Raw genomic sequence first — 12,500 nt, 5'->3', positions numbered from 1 at the left:
ACAATAGTAATAATAATAATGATAATAATAATAATAATAATAATAATAATAATAACAATAATGATGATAATAATAATAAACCTCACATATACATCACGCCATTGATATTAACCCATTTTCTCTTTTCCAGACTGAACATGAAGGAATAATAACAATAATAACAATAATAATAACGATAATGAATAATAATAATAATAATAATAAATAAATAATAACAATAATGATAATAATAAACCTCATTTTCTCTTTTCCAGACTGAACATGAAGGAATGGGTCTCAGTGATGCAGAACTCAGGAAAATTGGGGCATTAACGGACATGAATTATTTCCGTAAAGTGCTGAACCCCATTCTCGTGCCCAGGGTAGTGGGCACTGAGAGCCACGCGAGGGTACGGGAGGTAAGGAAGGCATCTGAATAACTTTTTTTTACTTTTTTTTTTTTTTTTTTTTTTTTTGCTTTTTTTTTGGCTTTTTTCTTTTACTTTTTTTTTTTGCTATCTTCTTTATTTTGTTTTTCTGTTTTTCGGTTTTTATCGTTTTTTTTCTTCTTATTTTCTCTTTCTTTTTCTTCTTATTTCCTCTTTCTTTTACATTTTATTTTCTCTTTCTTTTTCTTCTTATTTTCTCTTTCTTTTTCTTCTTATTTTCTCTTTCTTTTTCTTCATTTTTCTTTTCCAGCTTCTATTTCTTCATCTTCCAACTCTTCCTCCTCTTCCTCCCCCTCCTCTTTTTCCAACTCCTTCCTTCACTGCCTTCTTCTTCTTTTTCTCTTCTCTTCTCTTCTCTTCTCTTCTCTTCTCTTTTTCTTCTCTTCTCTTTTTCTTCTCTTCTCTTCTCTTTTCTTTTTCTTCTCTTTTTCTTCTTCTTCCTCGTCCTCTTCCTCCTCCTCCAATTCCTCATTTTTTCTCCTCCTCCTCCACTTCCTCTCCTCTTCCAACTCCTCCTCCTCCTCCTCCACTTCCTCTCCTCTTCCAACTCCTCCTCCTCCTCCTCCTCCTCCTCCTCTCCCAATTCCTCCTCCCCTTCCTCTTCCTCCTCCTCTCCCAATTCTAGCTCCTTCTTCTTCTTCTTCTTCTTCTTCTTCTTCTTCTTCTTCTTCTTCTTCTTCTTCTTCTTCTTCTTCTTCTTCTTCTTCTTCTTCTTCTCCTCCTCCTCCTCCTCCTCCTCCTCCTCCTCCTCCTCCTCCACTTCCCCCTCCTCCCCCTCCTCCTCCACTTCCTCCTCCTCCTCTCCCAATTCCTTCTCCTCCTCCTCCTCCTCCTCTCCCAATTCCTCCTCCTCCTCCTCCTCCTCCTCTTCCTCTTCCTCTTCCTCCTCCTCCACTTCCTCTCCCAATTCCTTCTCCTCTTCCTCCTCCTCCTCCTCTCCCAATTCCTCCTCCTCCTCCTTCTCCTCCTCCTCCTCCTCCTCCTCCTCCTCCTCCTCCTCTCCCAATTCCATATGTGCCCATTTTAGAGCCGTCATTCCACATTTCCTTGGATGAGGCAAGATCACCTCTCACAGCAAAAGCAAAATATTTCAGAAGTTTAACGTGGATGGCAATGTAGAATAAATACTGTGCAAAGTTCAGTCTTCCGCACATGATCTAATTTACTTCTTTGTTTGTGCAAAGTTCAGTCTTCCGCACATGATCTAATTTACTTTTTTGTTTGTAGGAATTTCTTCAAAAGACCCAGTTTTGATTTTGAACATAAAGGGGCCCTCCACTAAGTCTGTGGACCTAGTGCATTTTATTTCATGTATAGCCACAGACTAGACGTAATCATTCTAAAAAGAAATTCTTACATTGAGGTGGTACTTTCTTTATGCCACACACACACACACACACACACACACACACACACACACACACACACACACACACACACACACACACACACACACACACACACACACACACACACACACACACACACACAAGGGAATAAAAATTAAAGTTGCAATTCTCTTCCAGCACCTGATAAACACGATGCAGAACCTGGGCTGGGCGATCGAGGAGGACCAGTTTGCCAACAACACCCCCATTGGAAGAAAAAACTTCACAAATGTGGTGGCGACCCTGGACCCCGAAGCCCCCCGTCGCCTAGTCCTGGCATGTCACTACGACTCAAAGCTGGACCGCGAGGGTGTCTTTGTGGGCGCCACCGACTCAGCAGTGCCTTGTGCCATGATGCTGCACCTTGCAAAGGTCTTGGGCAAGAGTCTGGATGACTTTCGGCAGACGGTAGGCAGGTGTTCTTTCCGTCTTTCTTGCCTTTTCTTTACTTTTCTTTATTTGCTTCATAAGATACTTTTGTCTTATTTTTATTCCATTTCTTAATCATTTTCCATTATTTTTATTTTTTATATTTTTTTCCCCTGTGCTGCATCAGAGTGGAGAACCAAGCATGCTCTTGCCGGGCGCAGGTCCCCCTTTTCTCTTGTGATTTTTCCTGCTCTGGGAACAAAAATGCTTTCTTTCACCTGTAGTAGCTGTGTCAAAGCATTACCAACACTTTCAGATTTTCCTTTTGTTTCTGAGCGGTAGAAATGTGATACTGAAGGAAATGCTTTTAGTCATGGAAACACTCTGAACAATCGTGGTAATGCTGTGGATCATGTTAGAAAAAGTCACAGGAAATGTTACTTGTAAAAATATGTTTTATGTCCTGTTCTGGCATATACGGATGTTGCAATTATTTAACAAATGATATGATTTATAGATTCAGTTTGGAAACCATATGAGTAGATTTTATATATGTATGAAGGAAGCAGACTTCTATTAATTTTATTGAGGATTTTAAGACATTGTTTCATGATTATGAAAGTGAAATAGCATCCTTTGCTACATTATGCAGTTTATTTTAGTATTCATTGCAATAAATGTAGAAAAGGTGCAAATGAAAATGAATATCTCTTTATTGTGAAGATATTCATTCTCATTCAAACCTTTTCTAGAGTTAATTTTAATTTGATTAATGCTACACTGTACTTGAAACTTTAATTGTAATCCTTTAGCCTCTTAAATGCAATACAGAAATAATGCATACGGTATCCTGTGAAAACTTTTCTTGAAAATGCAATAGACACAAGTATAATATACAGCACTGCCTTTGGAATTATGATGCACCGTCAATCCTTTGTTTGTAATTAACATTTTACCTTAGTCTTGGGGATGACTAGTATTTTTGTTTGTCTTTCTTTAAACCTCTAACAGATGAGGTAGCTCCACAGATACAAAGGCCAGAAGAAAGGAATATGCCAAAGAACTATATAATTCAGAAATGGAAGTATAAGCAATTAAAAGGACTTAGTCTTTTGTCCTTTTTACCACACTGACCTATGTACAGCCGTGCTATATAACATGAGGCTACAGAAAGCAAAGAAAAAAAACTCAAGAAATTGTGATAGATTGATAGGGAGAAACTATTGTAAAATGCCTGTGTTAAAGGTCATGTGTAATTGTGACACTTTGGTGTGTAATGTCATTTAGGGGTTAAGGAAGAAGTAAAAACAGGAGAGATTCTGATTTAACATATTTTCATAACAAAATTGATAGACTGATTAGTAAAGGAGATACACAGGGTACTATCATTGACACTAGTACGCTGAAACCCATTTGAAATATACACTGAGACCTATTTGCAATATACGCTGAAGAAATGTTAAGACACTTTTGCTCTGTTTGTAGTGCAAGAAGAAGAGGGGAAAGCCAGGAAAAAAATGTCGTAAATCGGTGCTCAAGAAAAAACTCAGAAAACTCAAAAGCTTTACAAAAGGCATTGAAAACACTGAAGCCTCCAATATGACCACGGAACCACAGGTGCCAAGAAAGTGTTTATGGCAAATTAGATGTTGTGCAATGCCAATGAAAAATTTCAAGCTTTCTTTTGTCCCATTGGTAGTGAGTATGTCTTCCCTCTGACGTTGTTTTTTAATGAGTGGTGTACAGTTCGGCCCTTGGTGGGTGCGTACATGTGTTCCCAAGCACCTATGTTCTCTGGCTCCTAATTCTAAACGAGCTTAACCTATTCTAACTCAACCCAACTCAACTCAACCGCAACTCGGCTCAACGCAACCCAGTCCAACTCATCTCAACTCAACACAACACAACACAACCAGATAACCCAACCCAACCCAACCCAACCCAACCCAGGGTACGATCACTTGTGTGACATGGCTCACACTCTGAACATTTAACACTGAATGTTGATTATGCTTTGCTTTTCACTGAGATTCCCTCCACATGAAATTAGAATGCATGATATTAAGAAAATGTTCTATTTTCTACCGTGAATGTTACAGTGATCACGTTGTTCGGTGAAATTATTTCATACATAAAACAGCTCACCTGAACCAACAGAATAAAATGTAAGTCACCCAGTCATTTAATCTTGAGAAGATACAAACTGTCAACTAGCCCCTGTATTTTGTAGGACTGCAATTTGCCTTTTCTTTTAGTATTCTAATCAACTGACACTTAATACTAGTGTTTACATATGTCTGTGATTTATTAGTCATGTACAATATATGTATTTATAGAACTCTCCCTCACCCTCCCTCCCAAGAGAGAATTTGTGAATTGTATTCTAGTCTCAGATGAGTTATCAATTTTTTTTTCTTTTCTGAGACTGTAAGAAGTATAGTTCTCATTTAGGCTATTATATGAAAATAGGAAATGATTGGTAATCCCAGCTTATTGAGCTCCATTTTGACATATTTTCACACATTCTGATGTGTACTTATATCAATGGCGGGTCCATGGTGTGCAGTGCATGAAGAGGATATGTATAGTAGAAATTGCTTGATCTCTACAAATATCAGAGACACCACCTCCAACTGCGTGAATCCATAAGACTTGAATGACAATAGCAGCTTAAGGGTAGTAGAAAGCTGCAACAGGCTTCAAGGCATAACAGCAATCTGATCTGAAGAATTGTGATGGCTGGATCCGTCACCTCAGCTCTATTAAGAATGAGAACTAAGAGCTCCTGAAAAATGTCTTTTCCATTGTCAGTATTATCCTTTCTTTCTTTCTTTTAGTTTGTAGATGCACTCCTATTTCTAGGAGAGATGTAGTTCACACCTAGTTTAGCCTTCTTCATGGAGTTTTCATGCCTAGACATACACTAGACATATGTAATGCATTCACTGAGCTCCTGATCGCGATGATATTTGTGTCTGAGAATAGTGCAGGAATCCCAATTTCAGGGACAGCCGCTGTATGTGGCCTTATTTCTGGCAGTGAGTTTGTCTTTTGTCAAGCATTTTACGATGAATGGTGCGAAAGTTGGTCCATGCCTCTTGGCTTTCATTCTGCATGGCTGACACTGAATTATATATCTCTTATTGCTTTTGACTGTATATTGGTTTTGCCTTTTGAGTGTAAACGGTCTTTCAGATGTTTTACAGTGAAAGTAGTAATAGAGGAGGGACTGCAAAGGGTTTACTTCTGTGCAAGTTTTTCATGCAAGGAAACCTCCAAGAAAATAAGGAAGGCTGGTAATGATGGACTCTGATGTCTCTATAATTTTCGATTGGCACAAAGAGCTTTCGGTAGCTTCAAGAAGAAATAAAAAAGAACTTGTGGGAAGCAGAGGAAGGCTGCTTCTGAGGAATATAGGAAAATGTTGAAAGGAGAAGATGCGTAATTTGAGAAGGAATTTTTTTTTTCTAAAGAATGGAGAAGTAAAGTTGTATTTAAAGAAATCCTTTACCCCTGTGTTCTAGTGATGTTTAAATCATTCTCATATTTAAACCATCTTTGCTGCTAGAATGACATCTGGCGTACTTACCCACTGCTCATGTCTTCATTACATGCCTGCGTGGTTAGTTAAGCAATGTATGTGCTTCGTTTGTTTAATAGGATGTAGCACAGGGGTATAGGAACCTCAGGTAACTGCACCTCGGAAAACATTATGAAGGCTATAGGTAGATTATTCTGATTCGGATGTAACATAAATGCTCATCATTGTGTCTCATGAATGCCATGTAATGTTTTTTTTTTTTCTTTCAACTTTCTTTTCTATTTTCATATATATATAATTTCATCATGTAGTTACCGCTAGTCTTTTTTTTTTTTTTTTTTTCAGCAATCAGACTTGACCTTGCAGTTTCTCTTCTTTGATGGAGAGGAAGCTTTCCGAAGGTGGTCCAAGACAGACTCCCTTTATGGTGCTAGGAATTTAGCGGCTAAGTGGCAGCAAAGCCTGTATCCAGAAGGGAACCGTGATGGAACAAATCATTTGCATAGGATTGTAAGTACTGTATAAACATTTATTGATATATATGTTTTCTCTCTCTCTCTCTCTCTCTCTCTCTCTCTCTCTCTCTCACTCTCTCACTCTCTCACTCTCTCACTCTCTCACTCTCTCACTCTCTCACTCTCTCACTCACTCACACTCACTCACACTCACTCACACTCACTCACACTCACTCACACTCACTCTCTCTCACTCTCTCTCACTCTCTCTCACTCTCTCTCACTCTCTCTCACTCTCTCTCACTCTCTCTCACTCACTCTCACTCACTCTCACTCTCTCTCACTCTCTCACCCTCTCACCCTCCCTTCCTCTTCCTCTCCTTCACCCTCCCTTCCTCTTCCTCTCCTTCACCCTCCCTTCCTCTTCCTCTCCTTCACCCTCCCTTCCTCTTCCTCTCCTTCACCCTCCCTTCCTCTTCCTCTCCTTCACCCTCCCTTCCTCTTCCTCTCCTTCACCCTCCCTTCCTCTTCCTCTCCTTCACCCTCCCTTCCTCTTCCTCTCCTTCACCCTCCCTTCCTCTTCCTCTCCTTCACCCTCCCTTCCTCTTCCTCTCCTTCACCCTCCCTTCCTCTTCCTCTCCTTCACCCTCCCTTCCTCTTCCTCTCCTTCACCCTCCCTTCCTCTTCCTCTCCTTCACCCTCCCTTCCTCTTCCTCTCCTTCACCCTCCCTTCCTCTTCCTCTCCTTCACCCTCCCTTCCTCTTCCTCTCCTTCACCCTCCCTTCCTCTTCCTCTCCTTCACCCTCCCTTCCTCTTCCTCTCCTTCACCCTCCCTTCCTCTTCCTCTCCTTCACCCTCCCTTCCTCTTCCTCTCCTTCACCCTCCCTTCCTCTTCCTCTCCTTCACCCTCCCTTCCTCTTCCTCTCCTTCACCCTCCCTTCCTCTTCCTCTCCTTCACCCTCCCTTCCTCTTCCTCTCCTTCACCCTCCCTTCCTCTTCCTCTCCTTCTCCCTCCCTCCCTCTTTCCCTCCCTCCCTTTCTCCCTTCCTTCTTTCCCTCTTCCCCCCTCCCCCCCTCCCCCTGTCTCTCTTCTCTCTCTCCCTCTCCCTTCCTCCCCTTCTCCTTCTCCCTTCCTCCCCTTCTCCTTCTCCCTTCCTCCCCTTCTCCTTCTCCCTCCCTCCCTTTCTCCCATTGTTAATTCCCTCCTCCTCACCTTACTGTCCTCCTCCCTCCTTCCCCCCACCTTTCTCTCTCCCTCTCCCTCTCCCTCTCTCTCCCTCTCTCCTCCTCCTTCTCCATCTCCTGCTTCACTCTCTCCTTCTCCTTCTCCATCTCCATATCCTGCTTCACTCTCTCCTTCTCTCTCTCTATCCCTCTATCCCTCCTTTTCTCCCATCCTTCCCCCTTCCTTCCTTCATATTTGTTCATGTGTAAGTATGTGTATGCCTGTGATTTGAATTTTTTTCTTCTCTTTTGATACTAGATATTTTTTTATTCACAGGACCTGTTTGTTCTCCTAGACCTCATTGGGACAGAAGATGTCCGGTTCTTCAGCTACTTCCCTGAGACGGATTCTTGGTATACTAGACTTGTGTCCTATGAACAGAGGCTGAACGACTTGGGAATCCTGAACAGGCGTCGGTTCATGTTCGAGCAGCAGAGGCTGTACAATTCGCACATTGAAGATGATCACATTCCCTTCTTGGAGAGAGGTGAGTTCGCATTGGAATTTAATGAGGTATTTGATCTGCGGAGGATTCTCTAAACAGTGAATTCCACAGGGAGAGAATAGTCACGTTCCCCCCCTACCATCCCTGGCTGCCCCAATTCCCTATTTTGAATGAGAACCTAATATTCACTCTAATGTAATGGTATTTATATATATATTATATATGAGTCCACAAAGAGTAGTCCTTTCCTAGTCCCTCCCTTGGTGATAATGCCTTAATATAAATGTTAACAATTTCAAGCAACATGTGATTCAATTTTTTGGAAAGGACCCTATGATGGTTGGACTAGTGTACATTACCAATATTTATTTTCAGAATATAGTGACAATAACATACATACAAGTAAATAAGGATTGTTCTTATTTTATACACAATAGTACATCAAAATGGCTATTACAACAGACAGTCCTTTATTTATTCATGGTTTTGAAGACGGACACAGTCATTCTTCTTCTTCTTCTTCATTAAATAAACTTAAAATGTAAGGCCAGAGATATTCCTTATGATATCAGATATCATGCATGATTTTTATGACAGTGATGTACATTTCTTTGTCCGTTCTTGCAGGTGTGCCTATTGTTCACGTCATTCCAGTCCCCTTCCCGTCCGTGTGGCATAAAAATACGGACAACGAATCGGCTCTTCACTACCCGACCATTAAGAATTTCAACACGATTATCTCCGCTTTCGTGGCAGATTACTTGCACCTGGTCCTATAGGGGTACGCCCAGGATGCAGCATTACATGATGACCTTTGATGATAAGACAGACCTTAAGTCTTGCTCAGTTTTATCTTTGCAAAAGAAATACAAGACAACAAACAAAGAGGTGATAAATGAAAGTTATTATTTTTTTTTTTTCTTTTTTTTCTTGGGGGTGTCTTTGTGATGAAGATTACTATATTTTTGATATTTAGCTTTTATTAAGTTTGTTACTTGATATTTAATATACAAATTTCAGCCTCTATGTATAAGCTGAACAGTTGCACAAATATTCTGTTAGATATAATCTTAATGCTATTAACTTTGAAGATTTATATTACTAATACTAGTTTGTTTTTTGTAAAGGAAGTTTGTGTTTATTTTATTTTATTAATTTTTTTTTGCTGGATATGATCTGAAATGAATAATGCTGTATTCCTGAAAAAATGAAAATCAGCACTTTGTTTGCCTAACAAAGTTTGAAAAAATGGACTTGCTCGAGGACAGGTACCCAGATTTCTTTCCGTTTACCTACTTGGATGTCTCAGTAGGTTAGCCGTTTTGGTTGTGAAGGCACGTTTTTGGTTACCAGAATGATTGGTGACGACACTTGGTTGGATTTCCTACAATAGCCCTATTACGAAATTTTAGTTTTGGGTCTCACATATCACGTACTATAGTCTATACTGCAGAAATTTTATATGTCCGAGTGAATTCTGGTTTTGAGTCTCACATATGATAGACCATATTCCAGAATTTTATTTGAGTCTCGTGACAGCTTGTTACTGAACTTTTATATACCTATAACAAAAGTTTTATTTTGAGTCTCACATATCGCATTTGTCACTGCATCGCCATGGATGTATTACATACCTCAGAAGTCAATATTGCCTTTTTTTCTTCTTTCTTTCTCTTGTTCTTCTTCTTTTTCTCCTTTTTCTTCTACTTCTTTGTTGTTTCATATTATATCCCCTGCAAATTATTGTTTGAGCATATGAGATTTATTGACGTTGCTGAATATGTAGGTATTCCACATATTTTTATAAGGTGAATGGTTACAGGGATTTTACTTTATTTTAGTGTGTGTGTATATATATATATATAAATATTTATATATCTATATATATATATATACACACATAATATATAATATATATATATGGATGTATATATATACACAGAGACACAGGCTGTATTCTAGCCTATTTAAAGAAAAAAATCAGATTATATATGGGAAAGTATAAGGTATATGATGAGTGTGCATTTATAGGGTGTGGCCAGAACACGACGGGTCCCGTGTACTCATTTTTACCACCTAATGAGTATATAAACTATTTGAATTTTATGCGTCTTTCATTTTCCCATGAGCTAGACCTTTTTTTCGTTTCTAGTCTTTTCGTTAACAGCCCTTGTAGTTATGATTATAGCTACTGCATTAAAAGATTTTTATTGAAAAATCTTGTGACGGAGATGTGTATACACTATATTTATCCCATCTATGTTCTGAATTTGGCAAAGATATTCTGCATATACAAATTTGTCAATATCCCCAAAATGAAAGTAATCAAAGAAATTGAAAGATTTAGAATTATTGATAAAAGATAGTTAATAAGATGTAAGTAGTCATAGTTCAAAATAACCAGAATAATTCAGAACGGGCATTACCAGAATTTTGGTATCTGTGGAAGAAATTACTTAACCCGTAAATAATACCTTGATCTTTTCAAAAAAAAAAAAGGGTCTATGAAGCTCTGCCTCTGTGCCTCAGAAGACTGAATTATTTACCTTTTTCCAATAACTATATAACTTATTGATGAATTGGTCTTAGCTAAATTATAAACCTTAATGGGGGCACATATCCCCTGTGCCCCTCCCCTGCTAATACCCACTGTTTTAAAGAAAGGGTTCCCCCCAATCCATTACTCGTTGCTGCTGTGGGGAGGCTTAGGAGATGAAGATTGGGGCTAAATGTTGGAAATTACCCCTACCTTGAGCCCCAGCCCTCGCCTTAACTAATTTTACATGGTCTTTTCTTCTCCCCCTTTCCTTTTCCTTCTCTTCTTCATTCCCTTCTTCCTAAGGTGCCAGAGCTGGCTTTGTGTCATTCATGAATGGGCATGGTTTTCCCTTGATTAATCGCCTAGCCCTCACCCCTCATGGAGATCCTTAGGGAAGACCGTTTCTTTTCCCCACTTGTTTCAAGTTCACCATGGCCAATAATGATGTATTATCCTTATTAAGGATATTGAGGCTTACCCCTTCATCAAATAACCTTTCTAAATTTGATTTCATTGGTTTTCTGACTCCTGCCTCTCCTTTGACCACAACTCCAACCACTGGTGCTAATACTCCCTCCTTGATGTTTACTGACAACTCAATCCATTTCATATTACCCACCCAGGTTATTACTCAACCTCTAGAAAGCACCCCATCCTCTCACTCAACATTCTCCACTCCATCTCCTACTGTACAGCCTTCTGTCAACCCCTCCGCCCGTTATTACTATTCTTCATCCTTATTGTCCTCCCCCCCTCCTACAGAACTACTTTACTCAACGGCACCTGTCTTCCTCCTGCCCTCATTCTTCTACTGCTTCCACCTCTGCAAACCTTTCAAATACCCTCTTAGGCCCAACCAAGTGGGACAGATTCTTTGTGATTCCCCTTACAGCCCCTTACTCTGACAATACCATTCTTTTCCAACAACGTCAACAAAAACAAGTAGGCAAAGTTTCCTTTCACAGTCCTTCTGATCATTCAAGCCTTGTCACAGTTGCATGTGAGTCCCAAACACAATCTACCCTGACTGATCTCATTGGCAAATCTATTCCTGCTGGACCTCACTCCTCTCTTAGTACTTGTGCCGGAACCATTTCCATCTCCTGGACTAATTATCCCATCTACAACAAGAACTGGTCAGACTATGAAAATGATTTACCTACCTTGTTGACTATGACACAGTGGCAGTGCAGTACTACACTATTCCTTCAAGAGGACAGCATAAGTCTTACACCAATATTGCCAAGATTAGCTTCCATAGACATCTTTTTCCTCATGAAGTTTATATTGGAGTGTCCTACCACGTCCAACCATATCAATCCCTTCCTCATCAATGTCAGAAATGTAGGCGTTTTGGCCACTCGGCCAAACACTGTCACTTCACAGCCTGCTACCCTCTGTGTGCCGAACCTTGTCATGACCATTCAAGTTGCCCTGCTCAGTCATGTGTGCCAACTGTAGTGGCTCCCATAATGTATTTCATAGGAGCTTCCCTGCCAGTAAGCTTGAAGTGTGGTAGCAGTTCTTAGATTCAAACAAGGCCTCACTCTATGGGAGGCCAGACAGGAAGCACAGCAACAAGTTTTTCTCTCTCAACTTATTTCAAAACTCTCCTTTACTCTGTTCCCCTCCAATCTTCTCAAGATATATCAGCATCTCACCCAGTATCTCTCTCCTTTAGCCTGAACCATCCTATATCTCTCCCTCTCCCCCCATCAAATTCCTTTCCCAGTCTAAATCCAAATACTCCAATATCTACCACTTCTCCAATGTCTACCCCACCTCCTCCTCACATTCATTTCTCAAATCTTCCCACCCAACTCCCCTCCAGAAACTCCTGAAGACATCCAAAAATTCCTAGACATGACCAAAGAGAATAATCCGCTCCCTCGTCCACCCTACAATCCCTCTATTCCTAGTCCCTTTCAAAGTATTTGCCAATATCCATCCTCCTCCCCCTCAAATACCCCCTAGCCCTCTTCCTCCGACTGTTTCCAGATACCCCCCACCCTCTCCTTCTCCATGTGCACCATTCCCTCTTCGTTCGCCATTATCCTAGCCTCCCCCACTTGGATGCTCACACGAATCCCTTCTGTTGCAACAGTGTCCT

The 12,500-nt window shown here is 40.3% G+C and overlaps 2 protein-coding genes across 4 annotated transcripts in view; one reads left to right on the top strand and one right to left on the bottom strand.

Annotated features, from left to right (window-relative positions):
• LOC113822957 (glutaminyl-peptide cyclotransferase) overlaps positions 1-9,957 on the top strand; it is a 26,507-nt gene extending 16,550 nt beyond the window's left edge. Inside the window, exons 2-7 of one of the 2 annotated variants that reach the window (XM_070117254.1) lie at positions 255-398; positions 1,955-2,224; positions 3,671-3,883; positions 6,072-6,236; positions 7,683-7,893; positions 8,479-9,957. In XM_070117254.1, the coding sequence (XP_069973355.1) occupies positions 255-398; positions 1,955-2,224; positions 3,671-3,883; positions 6,072-6,236; positions 7,683-7,893; positions 8,479-8,630 (1,155 nt within the window). In that variant the 3' untranslated portion in view covers positions 8,631-9,957. The remainder of the gene's footprint in view (positions 1-254; positions 399-1,954; positions 2,225-3,670; positions 3,884-6,071; positions 6,237-7,682; positions 7,894-8,478) is intronic. The other variant, XM_070117255.1, reaches the window with a different exon arrangement.
• Positions 8,757-12,500, bottom strand: part of Datp (purine phosphoribosyltransferase family protein Apf) — an 11,509-nt gene continuing 7,765 nt past the window's right edge. For both annotated transcript variants that reach the window (XM_027375512.2, XM_027375511.2), the window contains exon 5: positions 8,757-9,584. The gene's annotated coding sequence lies outside the window, so the exon portion shown is untranslated. The remainder of the gene's footprint in view (positions 9,585-12,500) is intronic.

The sequence above is a fragment of the Penaeus vannamei genome, chromosome 40 (genome assembly GCF_042767895.1).
Source record: "Penaeus vannamei isolate JL-2024 chromosome 40, ASM4276789v1, whole genome shotgun sequence".
Classification (NCBI taxonomy): Eukaryota; Metazoa; Arthropoda; class Malacostraca; order Decapoda; family Penaeidae; genus Penaeus; species Penaeus vannamei.
Note: the sequence above shows the minus strand (reverse complement) of the source record. Positions and strands in the feature narration are given on the sequence as shown.